Below are 18,292 nucleotides of genomic sequence, written 5' to 3' on the forward strand. Positions count from 1 at the left end.
CTGAAAAATTGAGGACCCCAAATAACACTACTTGTTGAAAACTACACACTGGTTCACTGACACACCTGAAGGTAATCATATCTGAACTACTTCAGAGATGAACTGTAACAAAGAAAGTAATTTGGAGGCAAGTAATAGAGCATGAGAAATAAAATCCAAATTACACTTTAAGCCAAGTAGACTAACTTGTCTGTTTTCCTTGACTGTAGGAATGATTTTTAAATCTCTTTTATTCTGAAACTGGAAAAGGAAACTTACAGTTAATGTGGCCAGATTAACAGAATCCCACAGTTCTTTCACATTTATAAGTTCAATGAAAACTGCATGAATGTGAGTTGTCAAGTGCTTAATTTAGTGAAATACCAAGGCTCATATTGCTTCAAAACTCCCAGCTTGTGCTGGGCTGAGTGACATTGGATTTATGGGAGTTATTTTTCTGTCCTGAAAAAATACCACATGCTGCTTGGGGGCAGAAGGGGGTCAGAGTCCAAAAGTGGAGCATAGACAGTGCCCTGTCATGTGTGCTGATATGTCCTCCCTTATTGCTTTAGCTGCTGTTACTACATCAACACATCTGTGTACTCAGAAACTTCCTCTGAAAGAAATCTCATTATAGGTGAACAGCTACTGTCACGTTTTACTTCATCAGTCCAACACCTGGCCAAGATGTTCTGAATTAGTTGGGTGGAGGCAAACCTTTCTATTATTAGATAATTAAAAATTAATTGAATAGTTAAAAGACTGACAAGAAAAAAAAACAGTTCAATACTGTGTCTGCATGTGTTTTATTTAAAGCATAAGTATCAACCTCCAAGATGATGCAGGACTCTATGAAGCCACACACACAGGCCTCGAGAACTAAAGCACACCTCTGTAGTTTCCAAAAACCAGGAAGGACAAGAAGTGTTTGCATTTCAATATCTCCTTTTCTAAGGAGGATCCTTGACCTGAAATGATCTGCCCAGATCTCATCTGAGGAATGGGAAAGAACAATAACTCCATTGATCAGAAGGTCTGTGTGGGTAAGTTTATCAGTTACCTAGGACTGTTATAACCCCAGAATTTTTCACCACAGAATGCATTATTAAATGGTAATTTCTATCAGTAGAGAGTTTATTCAGTCTCTGGGAATAAAACATACCCAATTATGTTCTCTTTCTAGAATTTCGATGCTTTAATTCAAATTACTCTTTTGAACCAGGAGTAGATATATTTGCTCTACATGAAAGATTTCTTCAATGCAAGTGAATCAACACCTGATTACTCATAAGGTTTGATGCTAAATTCAAGTAATGTTGTACAGCAGCAATGCACCCCTGCTACTAATGGTACCAAGTGATAAAATTTCCAGCCTTCACTTGTTTTGACAAATGATTTACTTTTAGCCATAAGAGAACAGCCTAAAGACACAAAATCCAACACGCTTGCACATACACATGCACACTGTCTGTATGTTCCAAGATTAGTCTGTACCAACAACCTTGAGCTGTAATAGCAAAATAACAAGAAGCACTGGCCTTACTGCCCTAATGCAACATCAGATCCTTTTTTCTAATGGGGTAAAACCAAACACACATACTTGTACTCCTCAGTTCCCAAATCAGATGCAGGGCTAAGGAACAAAAGGACTCCATGTGGCAAGCAAGAAACTGAAATATTTATTCACAGCATGTCTGATTCTGAGTGAATTTTGGCAAGAACATACTTCCCAAGGATTTTTCAGCTATTGTCACAACTTAAGAGAGAAACACCCATCATTCTGCAAGAAAACTTTGCTTTCCTGCTTTTTCTAATTAAGAAGGGCTCCCCACATCTGAAAAGTACAAAGGAATGAGTATTGCTTTTGATTGTGTTAGGGTTTTGCTGCTGAGTGTTTGGAAAGGGCAAGATAAAAAAAAGGAATTTTAATAAACCAGAAATTCTCTCATAGACAGACTGTGAAATACTGAAGAAAACCAACACAATGAAGCAAATGAAAAGGAACAGGTGAAGGCAGCAGTGAAGTAACATATTCCTCTCCTGTGTAGAGCTGAACTGAAGCAATGGTGTTCAACTTAGCACTAGAGAAGATAGGGTGAGTCTCTTGTACCTGGAGATGAATAGGAGCAGCAGTCCATTATTGAATGTTTTATTCTCCAGTGCTGTGAAATTGGGATTCAGCTCTAGAGACAGCATTAGAGAACTGCTGAAGTAGTTTTAAAGTATCCACTTCCTCCGAATGAATAGCCTTGCTGGAATACAACTTTTGTGTTTTAAGAATAAATATGTGGGGATTTTTCTTCTGCTGGAGCTTTCTGTATTGATCAGTGAAAGTACTGCAGGAGAAATGGTGACGGGGGTAATTGTGCTGCTGTCTGAGCAGCTTATCTTCTCACATCCAGCAGAGGTGGAGGAGCTCCCCAGCATCCTCCTAAATCTCTAGATAGTGTGAGAGAGAAAGTGAGAGGGAATAAGAAAGGACAAGAGGAAGCATGAGAAACAGAAGGTTCCCAAGGTCAGGGGATAAACCTGCCTAAGTGCAACTGAAGGAAAAGGGCAGAGTCATGCTTTTCCCTCTTCATACCTCTTCAGAGAGCTGATGTATGGAAAGCAGCAGTGTGTCACTACCACCTATTCTTCACTCAGAGTCCCCTTAATGTTCATCTGCCACAATACCCATAAGAAATCAGCTATCTAAGAAATCCAGCTCCACCCCAGCCTCTTCACTCCATCACAGTAGTCATCCAGGAACTGTTCTTTAAACAAGTCTGTGCCTACCATTCACTGAGGCTCCAAATCCCCTGAGGTTGTGTCTGCATGGCTGGATGAAGACAGTCCCGAGGACTTTGCTCTCCCTGCACTTGGAGATGTCCAGGCATATGCTATGTTTGACAGGATTCAGAGATGTTTTTTATGTAGGCAACAAATGCTTGCAGTAAATACTGGCAGGAGAGAGTCCCAAGAGCATTGCCGAGGGCTGTAAGCTGTTACCCATGAGGCTATAAAGTAAATTTTAATCCAAATGGGAGGACTATTGCTCCCACAAGGAACTAATTATGTAACAGATAAGTACTCTGCAGCTCTAAAATCCTGTCTTTTTTTTTGTTTGTTTATTTGTTTTTCCTTGTTAATATGCTGCTGTCAGGGAGTAAGTAGGCTATTGGGTCAGGAGGATCCAGGATCTGCTCCACAGGTTGGTTCTCTGGAAGACCACAGCATTACCAAACCCAGAGTACAAGTCTCTTACATTCTGACAAGTTTTCTACATCTCTAGAGATATCACATTTCCAGCTGATCACCTCACCACAGACTGTGTCACTACCCCCATCACAGAACCTGACATTTTCTAGGATAACATTTCCTTTAAACATAACACTGATAATACAGCAAACAAGATTTTCCTGTCACTGACTAGTGAGAGGAATGAACACAGGTCCACAGTCTGACCTGCTATGCTATTGTAAGTTCATTAGTTATACCTCATTTAGACCACTGTGAAGTAATTACATAAAACCTCTCACATAGTACTTTAAAACCTTTAAATATTCTTTACAACCAAGCAGCAAGAGCAATTCCACAAAGGTAATTTTCATAAATATCATTGTAAACTATATGAGAGACTGCTGCAATTACCTTTTGCATGCTGGCATGAGAAATGTCTTGTCCCTGCTATTTGTAAGCCTCTAAATGACCTAGCACAAAGTTGCTTAAAAGAACAAATTGATTTTCAATTCAGATGTCCATTCATAGACCAGCAGGTCAAATACCAATAAATGTGTTTGTTCTAAGTTATAAACAGCAGACTCAGTTCTGGAATGAGTGGTACTCACGTTGGCACAAACAGCAACTAATTCCCCACAATTACTAGAGCTAAACCGGTACAAGCAAATCTAAATGAAACAAAGAAAATCTCATTTTCCTTTAGTGTTTCTGATTGCTGAGTGTTCTATAATGGATGAAAAAACTACTCACCTAATAAGTAAAAAAGATCAAACAAAGAATTCCCCTTCCTGCTGCAGCAAACATGGTGGCCATCACCAGCTCAGTAAAGACCAAAAGGAACTAGACAGACTCAACACACCCTGACTGTATTCACAACAGACAGGACTGGTGAGGATGGTAGGCAGGGACAACTTTGCCCAAACACTGGATGAGAAACAGAGACAGAGCAGGGTAGAGGTATTGCATTTTACTGGGTGCCTTTGCAAGAAGAAACTCAGGGGTGCAGGAATGAGAGCAGAAGCCCCTTGCATCTCTGAATGGTGTCAGGGCATAACTGAAAGCAGATTGGATGGGTCATCTCCTCCTACCTTAAATTAATGGCATGTCTGCATAGCATAGTACCAGATGCCCTGGAAGTGCCCCTCCCTAATTCTGCCTGATCTCCTCCCAGAGAGAGGGCAGACACACCTACATGTTTTGCTGAAGCAGAGACAGTCCTGGCTGTCTTTCATATCACATCTCATCTTTGGTGCAAGGAGGTGGGCAAGGTCAAAATACTGCAGTTGCAGCTTCATGTTAATCATTCATTCTCCTGATGATTGCAACAAAACCTCTTTTTGCATTCCATGTTTGTAAGTGTCAGGGTGAGAAGATACTATTGTTGAGCTATTGCAAAGCTGCTCTCACTTTAAAACCCAAGTGTCTGTCAGGGTGTCCGTACGTACTTATCTTGTTTGCTGACAGAGAATGGGGCTGACCCTGTGAAGATGATGACTTAAAAATATGAGAAACACCAAGCATTTTGAGATGGCTCTCGAAGGGTTATTTCTGAAACTCTGCTTTCCACAGACCAGCTGGGGATATGTAAAATCTCTTTTCACCCTCTTAGCCCAGGGTGAGGCAGAAGACAGTGGTAGACAGGGCTGAATTCAGGCGCAACACAAACTTCCCTTCCTGAACAGTCTCTAGGGAAGGATAAAGCTCTTCCCACTTTCACAGTCCTGTTTACAAGCAAGAGACTTCTGATCTCTAGCATAATATTTTAAATCATAGTGACATGGAACTCAGCAGCAGGCAGACCTGTGGACTCACTCAAGACAGACAGCCTCTAGATAGTTGTTTGGGAACTTGTTTGCATGGTGGTATGTTTTAAAGACAGAAACATATAATTTAAGAGGTGATAAAGACAGGAAAATGAAAAGAATGAGGAAGAATAAAATTGTGAAATGAAACAGAATCCAATTAAATGGAGTCAGACTTTCCACCTCTTCCATCACCACACCTGTCCTGGTAGCAGTAGTCATTCCCTGCTGAAGGTGGGTTTCAGGATTATACTATGAGCAGGAATGAGTAGGAACTCCACTATGCAGTATTTATATATACATACACGCAGAGTGACAGAGAGACAGATGCTCAGTATGTCCTACTGAAAAATAGTCTTTAGTGTTAAGGGACTATCCAGAGGAGAGTTAAGTGGAAACCTGTGACTGCTCTAAACAGACTTGTTGCCATATATCTTCTAAGACTTCAGCCTCCTACAGTTTTCACAGGACCTCGTACAGCCAACGAAGTGGATCCTATGCCAAGATTCTGTGATCCCACACCTATTCCTTTGAAGGCTGCCAATTTTGAGTTATAACAGACCCTTGCCCCAAATGCCCATGTTTGCTGTAGAGGTTCCATCCAACTTATTAAAATGTTTTCTTATAAGTGTTGCATATTTCCTGAATGTTATTCATATCATACTTTCTACAAAAATATGTTACCAGAAAGTGCTCTTCTATGGAGAAGCTAGAAAATCAGGAATGAGCACGAACCTGTGGGGATCATCGGGGTCACAGTTTGGTAGAAAGTTAGTGACAGCTTCTGCCACTTCTTCATTTAACAGCACATCCCAGAGTCCATCAGTAGCTAGGATCAGAACATCATCTGGCCCATGCTCATACTGCAGGAGGTCATAGACTCTCACCTAAAACACAAAAATCCAAGAGATTCATGAAGGAGGAGATTGTCAGACCTGTTTGCAAAACATTGCTGGGCTTGGCTATGAGTTTAGCACGTTTGGCCAAGGCACTGAAATACCTCCCAAGGCACTAATGGAGTCTGTCTGCAATTTAGCCCCCAACATGGCCCTTCCTGCTGCAGCTCAGCATGGCTCAGGTGCTAACCCCAGCCAGGATGGATGCAAGCATTCCTAAGCCAGGCTCTAAAGTACAGTGCTGCTGTTGCTGCCAGAAGGGCTTGAAGCCTCCCCCACCCAGCTGCCTGATTTCAGTGCATGAGGCTCTTCCCTATCATTGGCAGCACTAGTCATATGGAAGCTGAATAATTTATTTGATGAATTTTTGATATTTTCTAATAAAATATTCACAAATAATTGTTTTCACTATTTGTCTAGATCCATTTAACCCTTCCAGATAAATTGCATGTTTGGAAATGTCTGTGTGGCACCAGGCATTGCATTCACTTTTCTAAACCTGAGGCACCTGCTGCACTAAAGTGTCGTGCCTGAGCAAGCGAGTGGTTCCATGAAATGGACAAAAACTGTTTACCTGCTCAGTCACATGTATCTGTAAACACTTCAGTAGCTAAAGACTGATTCAAGATCTGCACAAAAGTGAAGCTTATTCACACTATTAAATTGTCCACTGACTTCAACTTGTCTGTCTGCAGCTCCAGTCAGGGTGATCACTGCTGGCATCTCTGTAACACCCTGCCTTTAAAACAACTTCGAGCATCCTCTTCCCAGAGAGGCTGGGGAAAGCTGGGAGTGGAGGGGGCAGTCACAGGGGTGCTGCAAGGCCATCAGCTGAGCCAGAATACAAGCAAAGGCCATGGAAAGTGTTTTAAAACAAGTCTTTAGTTTGGTGTAACTCCCCTTCCAGCGCCTGCTGTGCTCCGGCTGACAAACCGCCTCCAACTCCCAGGTTGTGATGGGGAGCCATCACCAAGCACTCACGGAGCACTTTAATTACACCAGCAACAATCACAGATTGAAAGAATTGTAACAACCTTGGCAAGGCACACAGGAGGAAAGGATCGTCTGTACTGAAGTTTGGAAGTGGCGCACCTTGTCACGCACCCTGCTCCAGTCTTGGACTCCACAAACAGCTGTGGCAATTGGGAAATTTGTAAGTCCAAGCACTTGGTATAACTAGAAAATATGAGCTGTTTTATTCTCTCTCATGGTGCCCTCTCCCCTTAGGAGCCACGGAACAGGCAATACACATAAAATGCCTGGACCTTTTAATGTAGTTATGCTTTTATGGGACTGCAACAAGTACTAGAGGAGAAAAAAAAAAAAATAAAATCACCAAGACCTGGCTGCTAATACTTACCAGTTCGCCTTTCACTCAAAAGCACAAGAAGGTCATTTGTTAAATATGACCTTCACTATCTAAGGTAGCAGCTGAATAAGGCCTTTGGAGAGGATTAAATTCAAGGCAAGATACTCTCTTTATTAGAGCATATCTCCTTATTCAGATTGAGTGGTAATATAGAAAAGATCCCTATATGCAGCACAGCTCTCATCTCGAGCTCAGTGCATGGAAATCAGTAGCTGTCATAGCCTCCATTCCCAGAATTTAGTTCAGCCTCTTAACAGCCCACGGTTTCAACTTGGAAATCACTGGGGTGTGGAGGGTAAGTGGGCCAACACAACCATCAATATGCAGCACACATTCTGGTAAGATCTCTTGGGGACTAGAAACTATTTGAGAAAGCATCAGGGTTAATGTTCAGGAATGCACTCAGCACCAAGCCCCTCAGAGGGCTAACCAAGCTTGGAACGTCAGTGCTGGGAAAAACATATCTGCCATGGCTCTCCAACCAAGGCAAAGGTGTGAAACTAAAGCCATGCATCACTGATTTGAATCTTCCTGAAATGAACAATCTTGTCTGACTGGAGAGCAGCACTGGGGCAGATAAGAAACTTGTCAAAGCTACCTGCAGCCAATCCACAGGTCGAAAGGTAAGAGCAATACTAAGAACATGTTTTGTTTTGCGGGAAAAGGAAAAAAAATGCAATCACTGATTTACTGGGTAATCTGGGAACAGATTTATTGGGTAATCTGTCCTAGAAGGACAAGCTCTGTGAACCGAGCATCTCCAGAAAGGCACGCATTGAGAAGGAACTAGACGTCAGAAGTGGTGCAGGGAACAGTGGGATGAGCAATAAGGGATGTTAGGCTGGTCTCTAGGCTAAGGAAAAGAGAATGCCAAGGTTACAAGAGACAAGCTTGGGGCAACTTCAGGTAAGATTCTTGTACACAAGGGACGAGTTGGACATGCAAAAAAATGTTTACTGAAATGCAGCTTTGTCTGTCTTCTAATTACCTTAAGTCCTTTCCTTGGATTTCTAAAATACAGCTGTAGGTGCCCCTAGTATGGTACTAACAAAAGGAGTTAGAGCTGTCCAGTCTATTGCAGGTACAGGTTATGTTCGCAGACCACCTTGCCCAGGCACAGAAAGTAGCCAGCTCCTAACCCTTAATTTTTCTGCAAGGAGCTTTGTTCTAGTTCTTACTTGGGTCAGTGAGGGTTTCTTACAGTTGTGATATGTGCCTTCTGCTGGACATGGATCAGTGTGACAGCAGAGCTCTTGTAAGCATATAGGTTGGGCAGCACCACCAAGGCATGTGGAGTGAAAGCTCAGACCAGCAGGGCTCAGTGAACACCCCCTCCACACACATCCCACAGCTCATTGACTGCAATGGAAACGACGATTTTATTTTCTTAAATTCTAGAGTCAACCTTCCCCATGACTGCCTCCCTCCTGTAGCCGTATTTCAGGGTGTAAACAGTGAGGTTTAAGCCATGTTCTGTCTGTGACACAAGTTTGCACAAAGCTGCACACACTGCAGAACAGCACTGAATAGCCCCATTTGTGCAGGTGACAATTGGCCAGACAATGACTGGCAGTGCAAAGGTTTCCTTGACTAAGGCTGCACCCTTGACAAATTTTCTAACAATGCCATCCTGAATCTTCAGTCTTTCCCTCATGAATCACTGCTTCTGCAGCCAGACATCGATCCTGATAGTAGCCCACTGAACTTGTGTCTTCTGCCCCAAATGCCTTGGGCTACCTGTGCATTGTCCTCTGCCTCCCATGCTGCCCTGAGAGCCTTCTCAGCAACTCCGTCCAGCCTACCAGCTCCTTCTGTGCTGCCCTGGTAAAGCTTCTCACTCTTTAACTTAATCTCTCTGGAGGATCAGGGCAGTCCTCAAAGGAGTCCAGTTTAGTCACCATATTTCTACTATCCACTGATGTCTTACTTATGTAAAGCAGCTGACCTGTTAACTAGCTAAACTTGACATTTGTAACCAGAAAATGTAAAAAGCCAGCTATAAGGAAGAAACAGCAGAACCTCAGCAGCAGAGGCAACCATGAATACAAGCACTGGGTTACCTTTATATCCTATATATAGGACAATACTAGTTAACCTGACTAGTTAACAGATCTGCTGATAGGTAACAGTGGATACACACCACTGGAGCACGTGGTCATACACATCTTTCTGAATGTGCGTTATGCAGTTTGTCACGTAATGTCTTTCTTCAATCCAGGTATTTGTTTCTCATATTACTCATCTACATGCAGTCAAGAGCGTTGAGAAAACCGCTCTGTGCAAGCAATGAACAAATAGGTGGGCTGGTTTTATATTTACATTTACAAACAGATCTACCCACTGGACAAAACCTGCCTTTGGCTGCTGAAAGGGACCATGGCAGCTCTGCAAAGGTGCTGGGGTTTGTTTGCCAGGTTTGTTTTTAAGAGTCCCTGCAGCTCAAAAGCCGTTCACAACAGTGACAAGGGAGCCTGCAGCCACCTGAGGTGCCAGCCTCGGGGGAATTCGAGCCTGCATTCACTCGCCTGCACTATTGATCAACTTGGCTACTTCAATAAATTAAGCCCTTACTTAATTGTATCATTCCTTTTTATGCACAGTATTATCCAGTGTAGCTTTGCTGGCAAATGACAAGATCTTTCAATACCACCCTCCAAGTAATTTATATGTAAATAATAAAAAGCGGGTCCCAACACTGCTCCCTGCAGCACTCACCAATTAATCTCCTTTTAGCTTTTTACTGCCACCCTTTGTTTCCTGCCCTTTAGCCAATTTCCAGTAGACTGTGCCAACTTTCCACTTAGTCTGTAGCTTCATATCTTTTATATTAATAACCTGTGATGCAGAGCAGTTTCACAGATGTTTTCTGAGAAATCAAAGTGCTCCTGCAAGAGCATCTACTGCATTTATTATTCTTTTTTTAATTCTCTTATAGACATAACCTGAAGGACCTCCAACCACTAAAGTGTGATGTTTGCTTCCTGAAACCGTCTTGACTCCCTTTGATCATATTGTACTTCTCTGTGTATTTACCTTATTTTTTCCTTTCAATGGTGTAGTTCCTAAAGATTTCTCCAGAAGGCAGATGCGAAACTAAAACAGTCTCCTTGAACATATTTGTAGAGTTGTCAGAAAGATTTTATTAACATAATGGAACAAGAAAAATTCTCCTTCATTACCTTCTTATCATTTGCTGTGGTGGCTGGCTTCGGGTTCATCGCTGGCAAGGGCCAAATGCTGACATTAGAGCCACATCTCTCCTCACCAAATGGCTGAGCTCCCGTTCAAAAAATTTCAAGATACAATTCTGCTTTTCAGCTGCAACAAGGTAGCTCTTACTAAGTTTTGAAAAGCAGAATTTCCTGCTGAAAGCTTTCAAATTAACTGTAGCATTATGAAAAATAAATATTTAATTCCATGCCAGAGAGCCTCAGTCATGGCTTGCCTGCTTTGTGCTACTCATTATAAGAGGTTCAAATCTCTAGAGCTCACCAACCTGCAGAAGTCCTCCAAATCTGGTCTCATAACAGCTGAGCCACTGAATACTGATTACATTTGTCACTCTTGGCTACATGACTTCTCCTCCCATAGCCTGGCACTCTACCAAAGTATCTTTTCATACCACCTTCAAATTACTATTATATGCCTATTTCTGGATGCGGTCTCAGAGACGTTTACCTTTCCTTGAGCTAAATTTTGGTGGACATGACATACCAGAGCTTTGTCACCCTGGATGTAAATTGTTCTGAAAACTCACCACATTGCTCCTGACTTGGGAAAGGACATTGTAATTATGGCACAGAAACAGAAGCCAGAGGACTTGGATCCTCCCTCTGTCACGACTCACTGTGAGTCTTAATTTCCTGTGCCTCCCCTTTTCCAGGTCTGGAAACCACACATTGTGCTCCCCTACCCCTATATAAACAATTCGAAATCCAATGCTGCACAAGGGCCAAATATGACTGCTGCTTGATGCCACTGCCCTTGCTTCCAAGTGCCAAGCTTCCCAGATGGCAGCATAAAGATGTAGTTTCTTAATGCTGGTTCCTGTGCAAGGTGCACTGTCCTCATAGGGACAAAACATGTTTGGGAAAAACATGAGGAGTTAAAGCACTGGGGCTCTTTCCGGGAAGAGAAGGAAAAGATGAATAGGAGAAGGAGGTGCAATGGAAAGCAACTAGGAAAATACGCTACTTCCTAATAATACCCAGGGTTGGTGGTTTTTTTGCCAGTATCTCTAAATTAAGATGGTTGGTGCTCTCTCTTTCTTCCTCCCGCCCTCATACATTTCTGCTGAATTTAGCTGTGAAAGGGGTGTGGAAAAAAACCAATTTTGCTTCTCTTTCGCAAAGCAGCTAAGAGATCCTGAAACGTGGATAGCATACGAACTGGATGTCATATTCCAGAATTTGAACACGTACGGACACATTCCACACAAATCAGAAAAGCCCATGAGAAGCTTTGGTTTATACGCACAGACAAATACTGCAGCAGCAATTGGCAGAGATGATACTGCAGGGATGCTGTGCTGGAGCCATTATGTACCCCAGAAACACTGGGTCTCAGGTAGAATTGCATCATTTTTCTGGCATTAAACAAATCCATCAGAGTGATGAGGCCAGAACTACTGCCTGTCTGTCTGAGGAGAACAGGAGCAGGTCTTAAGTGAGGGACACCACACATTCAGAGGGAGAGAGGGAAGGTACACGATTGACAGCAAGGAAACATGAAGAAGGGGCTGTCTGTAGATCTCCGCCGTTTCTTCAGGGCCAGAATCTCTCAGCACTGTTTTAATTTTTACTTTTACAATTGAAATTTTAAATATAATTTATATATAATAACTATACATAATTTTTATATTTCTGTTTACAAGCACAGAGGCAAGAGGCGACCACAGTGCCATTCCGTGAGTGAGAGAGATTGACTTTAGTCATGGGGTGGATTGTGGTGGTGCATCCTTCCTCCCTGCCCCTCCTCAGGCTACACTATAATGTCAGAAATGCTCATTAGGCCTCAGTCTTGATGAAGAGTATCAGGGCTAAGGTCCTCTTGAGCTTATCAGAAACACTGCCTGCTCCCAGGAACTTATGCTGCCTAATAAGTTGCTGGTTTTTTTTCAAACAGCCTTGGAAACTTATTTTTCTTGCCGGAATAACAACTCAAATGGAACAACATTATAACAAGTTACCAACCCAAACTGCAGCCAGAACAGAAAATTACTATGACCAAAGCCAGCTCTCTTGCAACTCTATAAACAGTGGTCCTCAGTGAGACCCTTTGAGCTTTCTGGGACCGCAGTGGGCTGCAACCAGCAATCTGAGTGGGGCCTCTCAGAGCCAGTGAACTCTCAAGTTTGCTGCACTGGAAAGACCATTGCTGAATGCCAATGACAGAGCCTGGACTGATAATCCCACTCCTCAAGGCTCAACCCTTTGCCTGCTGAGAAGATGCAAAAGCATCCGACATGAGTACTTCCCTGAATTTGGGAATTTTTCACAGGTATATACTCTGTTCATATTCCTTTGTGTCTGTGTGTGTACCAGTGTGAATATGCTGTAGCAAATGTACTATGAATGTTGCTCTCTTAGATTCTTAAGTATGTTACATTCGTATGTAAGTTAAGCCTGTGAGTTACTGTGTGCTCATAGTAAATTCTATAGAATCTTTTGTTAAATCATTCAAGTTAGACTATCGATTATGTGTTGTTAAATTTAAGTGCTGTTAAAACCTCTAGGCCTAAACTGTTGGTCAAGTCCAGGGCTAAGTATGGCAAGGGGGTCCACTCTGAACCTTGTGACTCAGTGGGAAGGTATTCCTTATTCCTTTTTATCCTTACCCTTTCCCATCCTTATCCTTTTTTGTCTCCAGCCTCCACATAGGTAATTTTTAGTTGACTTTAGTTTTAGATTGATTGATTTTAGATTTTATTCCAATTTTTCAGTGTGTTTCAACCATCTAGTAAGTAGTACAGTGAACCTTGCCAATTTTGTTGCACTTTCATTTTAATATTAAACTGCTTTTGTTGATAGCTTTGCCAGCGATTCTTTGAACAACCTAAAGCGCTCCTTCACAACAAACTGGTCTTAAAGATATTCTAAGCAAGGTTAATTTAATAATTTTGTTCCTTCCTAGCAGTATGATGTCATTTGTGTGTTTTCATTCTCTCATACTGCTATAGCAAGCAATAAATTCAAGGTCAAGTACTGGGTATGTTTAAAACTTCAGCAAGCCCCTTAACAGTGGACAGTTTTCAGCATTTGGGCCATGGAAGCAAGGCTGTCATCAGTTGGTTTGCCCTTGCTTAATATTTTATGAAAAATATGTGACATCTGTTCCTTGACATAGGAACAGGAATGCAGTTACAGAAGGAAAAAAGAGCAAGGTTTGCATGTTCCTTGTTAACAAATACATTCAAATCCCATTGGAAGGCTTGATATCCTTCACTACAAGGTCTTTGGTGGTCAAAAACTGGACGGAATTGCTTGCGATGAGCAATTCAAAATGAAGGAGGCATTTAAAACTACCCCTAACCTGAATACTGCATAATCTTCTCATTACACCAGCATTTGGGAGTGCACACTCATTATTTGGTGTTTGCACAAAACTATCATAATGAATTTAGAACTGAAGGTTAAGGAGCAGACAGATGGAAGCATAAAGTAGGCTTCCTGTGGCTCTTAGCATTTTCCTGCTTAAGAGTTTATCTGTGTAATGCAGGATACTACGCTGCCATGGAAGACATCCATCTGGAGCACACGGATTTACATCTTCTGTGAAGGCACCATGATGTAGGCCTCGATGGGAGCTGGAGCACATGAAGGTGGGGGGAGAGATGGGTGTCTGTCACACTGAATGGCAAGGCTATGAGATAACTGTAGACCCAGGAGTAAGAAGGAATGAATGCTCTGCCAGGGATATGGAGCAACCAGAGCCAGGCCACATAGCTCGGTAACTTACAATGTTCCTACTATGTGGATGTTACTGTCATGCTGCACCTTCGGAAGGGGCAGCATGTTACCTGTACTGGACCCACAATCAGAATGGACAATTGAGAAGAACAAATAAGCACACTAAGTAAATTTATTTCCCTCTCACAAATCAGACAGTTGAACCTTGGCCGTTTTACCTCAGGAGAAGAGGACAGGAAAGGTTTGATGTATATATTGGAGTCGTGTACTTTCAGGTCATGGTCTCCCAGTCCTCGGGTCACTCCAATTGTTGCCATAACCCGAGCCTGGAAATAAAGAAAAGCGATGGGATCAAATCTTGTTACATGCACTGTGTCAACAGGGAAATTCCTACTCTGTAACTGCTACAGTTGGGGATGAATTCCATTTTATTTCCCAGAAACTCTAGATTCAACAGAGCTAATCAACATCAAAGCTTTTCACATTCATGTCATCTCAATTTTCCTCATTATTCCAAGCTTTGTATTCATCCGCATCCCTCTCTGTGTACACCCATTTAAGACTGTGACCATCTGTAAGGGATTGGGACTGTGGAAACCTAAACCAGTCACCCCACCCTCCAGTAGTTTATGAAGCATTCCTTCAGCAAATTATATTATTAGCAAACAGATTTTATAAAGAGGGTGAGGAGCTTAATTACTCACATAAGGAATCTGTGGCATCTTCCTATTGACATATTTTTGTATATTCCCTCCCCCAAGGAAAAGTGTCAAGGGCCACCTTAAATTCCTGAACACACAGGTGACAGTGGCACTAACCATAGTGCTCTCTTCTGTGAAGAGTCAGTCTACAGCAGGTCTGCAGGTACCTCAGGTCCACTACTTCCTCCCCCAAGCAACATGACTTGTCTCCCAAGAGGTGCTGGGCTCTATTTCATTAATGCTTCTCCAAAGACTGACCAGGCAGCTGCCTCACAGTGAGCCCTGCTCTCTGTGGTCTGCTTATCGCGTCCCCCAAAGTCTAGCTTAGCCACAGCAGCTTCTGAACAAGGATGTTCACAGCACCAATAGCAGCAAGTAACGGACTCAAAATTATTTTGCCTCACTAAATCCTGGCTCCATAAGGCAATAAGAAAGTAAATTAAAAAGATGTGTGTGAAACATTTTGCAAATAATTATAAACCTAACCAAATTCAGAGATAAGCTGCAGGTCTGAACCTGCAAAACTTGGACTAATTTTGAAGAATGTCTATCTATGCATTAAGAATCTAATGCAGCAGGAGAGCACTATTTAGAAACACAGCAAGCACACAAAAATTAGCAAACTGACACCACTGCACCCTTATATTGATCCTATTGCTGCATCCAGCTAAGCTTGCTAGGACCAGCACTAATGATCTCACTGTTCTTAATCACAGAGCAGGAAACAAAGTATACCTAAAACGGAACAGCGTTTCTCCCTTTCAAGAAAAACCATCAACCTCCACGTATCAGAAAAATTCAACAGTGAGTTCCATGTGCACTAGCTGAAGAAGGGGTGTTATACTTTACAAATCCTGCCCTAATCCCTCCCCTTCCTAAATTAGAGTTTTGCAGCTCAAGCACTATTAAATATCTTCCTGCTTTGTTTCAGCAAACATAAGGTATGTTGCTATCTTCATCCAGCCTAGTTATTTTTACAATGAAACAGGAACATTTTAAGTCAATTATTAAGACAATCTCATTGCAGCCTACTTACAATGAGAGAAAAACAAAAGCAAACTGACAACAAATGACTGTTTGCTATAAAATTGCTTTTTAGTATGTTGAGCTCTCCCTGCCGCCCCCAGACATGAAACTGATTTATGAGAGAATCAAAATATTCTTTAAAGCTGTCAAAACAATAAAATAAAGAGATACTGAGTGGAAAACACTGGACTGCCACGGGCTAAACTGAGTGGTAAACAGCACAGAATTCCTTCTTCCTTTGGTCTGAGGAAAGCAAACATGCCCACCTTCTTGCCTTCTCCGTATATAAGGGGAAACTTCAAGTCATCTTCCTCAATGGTTTTGTATGCCCTGTGGGGGGAGGACAAACAACACTTACAAAGCTTGCACTCAATTAGTGACCCAGTGCCCTGAAACAAGCAGCTGTGATTTAAAAAAGAAAAAAAAAATCATTATTTTTCCTAGGGACTCTGTCTTTGAGCCAAGTTGTAAATTTCTTTTTCTGCAGAAAGGTTTTCTGTAAATAATTATTCATTTCACCTAAAGGAAAAGTGAAGACGGAGAAATATCTAAGATACCAGGCTGCTCCTATTGCTTGCAAAGAAAGAAGTGGACTGCAATAACACCCTAATCAGGTAAGATATGGTTGGATATGGTAGCAGCTATACCATAATACAGTGTCATAAATAAACCAACTCCAACCAACCAACCAAACAAAAAAAAACCCCAAACAAAACAACCCCAAACCCATCAAGAAACTAATCAATGCCTATATTCACACTGTTCACGTGAAAAGGTGAGCAACAACAGGACATGTACGCAGTAATGGTGTGAAACAGCCTTCTGATCCTGTTCTCACCTTCCAGGACCACTTAAACCGAGACAAGCTTCATGTGCTGAAGAGTCTTAGGATATTTAGTGCTCATTTGACCTTGACTGCAAGGTTGTCAGAGGTTTCACATTTCCCAGCAGCTTTCCCATGGACAAGAGACAAGAGAAGTAAATGCTCATGCTCTGATTCTGTTTACTGCATACCTGCATACTCTACCTTTTACACATCCAGCTGTTGACACTGAGGAGGTGAGAAGGTTAGCAATTTTGCCAGTGAGGAAAAAAAAAAAAGATGACAGTCACTCTCATAAGCTGTAGAGTCCTGTGGTTTGTGTAACACATACCTGAGCTGAGGTACTGGGATGCCTCTTTCATGAAAGCACATTGCCCCAGAGGGGCATGCTTTCCTTCAGAGGACAAAATTTTCCCTCCTCAGCCTTTCCCTGTATGCTGTGCTTCCCTCCTGGCTCATCCATGCCCAAAGCCCCTGGGGCGATACCAAAATCAGCCCCAGTGCAGGAGCAAGTGCTCCCCCCACAGAAGTGGAAGGGACTTGTAAGAGGAGGGAAGGTGCTGTGGCAGGTCCCCTGCCAACACTTCCAACCCCTGCTGTGTAGCTCCCCAGCTCTCCAGGCTGGCTGCTTGAGCTCTGGGGAGTCACAATTGATCAGGTTTAAGCAATGTTAAGACCGTGACATAAACCAGCAGGAAATTAAAAATTAAGGGTGAAATCCTATATTGTAACTGAACTGCCCCCTGCTTCACCAAAATATGGCATATCCCTGTGATCAATAAATGGTGCTGTACTACACAGCTGTACATGCTGCATCACCCAGGCAAGCCTCGGGCTTAATGAGACAGCACAGACATTTAAGCCCCACCTTTACATTTCCCAGTAATCACAGGAAGGCTCATATTAGGGTTTTGGGCGTGAGAGGAGGGGCAAGAAAAAAGGGAAAAGCAACCAAAATACATAGAAGAAACAGTAGTGGAGGACTCCCCTTCCATACTACAAAACATAACTATGTAAAAAATCCCAAAACAAAACCAGGTGAGGTTTGCAAAACACAGTGGGTGCTTCATGGGAGATCATGTAGTTAATAATATTTTAGTATATAACCATAATACCTGGGCATCTCTACAAAACACAATACAGTGAAGGCATTTAAATGGCAATTTACACTGGAGATGGCAAATAAATTAGCTCTTAAACCAAACAAAGAGGAACAAAATACTACAAGTAGCCAACATGATAATACTTCCCTGATGTTTAAATCCTAAAATAGCATTTTATTGGGAAGGATGAGTCAGTCATGGACTATGCTCTTGTTCCTTCCTTTATTTTCAAGCGGGAATAGCTAACATCTCTGCCTCACTGACTAACTTGAATACCCTTGTTTGAATGTGGAGCAAAAATTTTACTATCCCTGACTACTCATGTTCCAAAGCTTCCAGCTGGACCTACAGGGCTGGGAGCCCTGACAAAACCTCCTTGAGGAGTCTGAACTATTCCTTGCATAGAGCCAGATGCGCTCTGACACCGAGAAAAAGAATATCAGCTGAGTCTGTTTTGGGCATC

The 18,292-nt window shown here is 42.2% G+C and overlaps 1 protein-coding gene across 1 annotated transcript in view; it reads right to left on the reverse strand.

Annotated features, from left to right (window-relative positions):
- Positions 1-18,292, reverse strand: part of PPM1H (protein phosphatase, Mg2+/Mn2+ dependent 1H) — a 131,463-nt gene that overhangs the window by 5,179 nt on the left and 107,992 nt on the right. The window contains exons 7-9 of the mRNA XM_032689584.1: positions 16,170-16,233; positions 14,395-14,502; positions 5,739-5,890 (exon numbers count right to left, since the gene is read on the reverse strand). Coding sequence (XP_032545475.1) covers positions 5,739-5,890; positions 14,395-14,502; positions 16,170-16,233 — 324 coding nt within the window. The remainder of the gene's footprint in view (positions 1-5,738; positions 5,891-14,394; positions 14,503-16,169; positions 16,234-18,292) is intronic.

Source organism: Chiroxiphia lanceolata, chromosome 5, assembly GCF_009829145.1.
Source record: "Chiroxiphia lanceolata isolate bChiLan1 chromosome 5, bChiLan1.pri, whole genome shotgun sequence".
Classification (NCBI taxonomy): domain Eukaryota; kingdom Metazoa; phylum Chordata; class Aves; order Passeriformes; family Pipridae; genus Chiroxiphia; species Chiroxiphia lanceolata.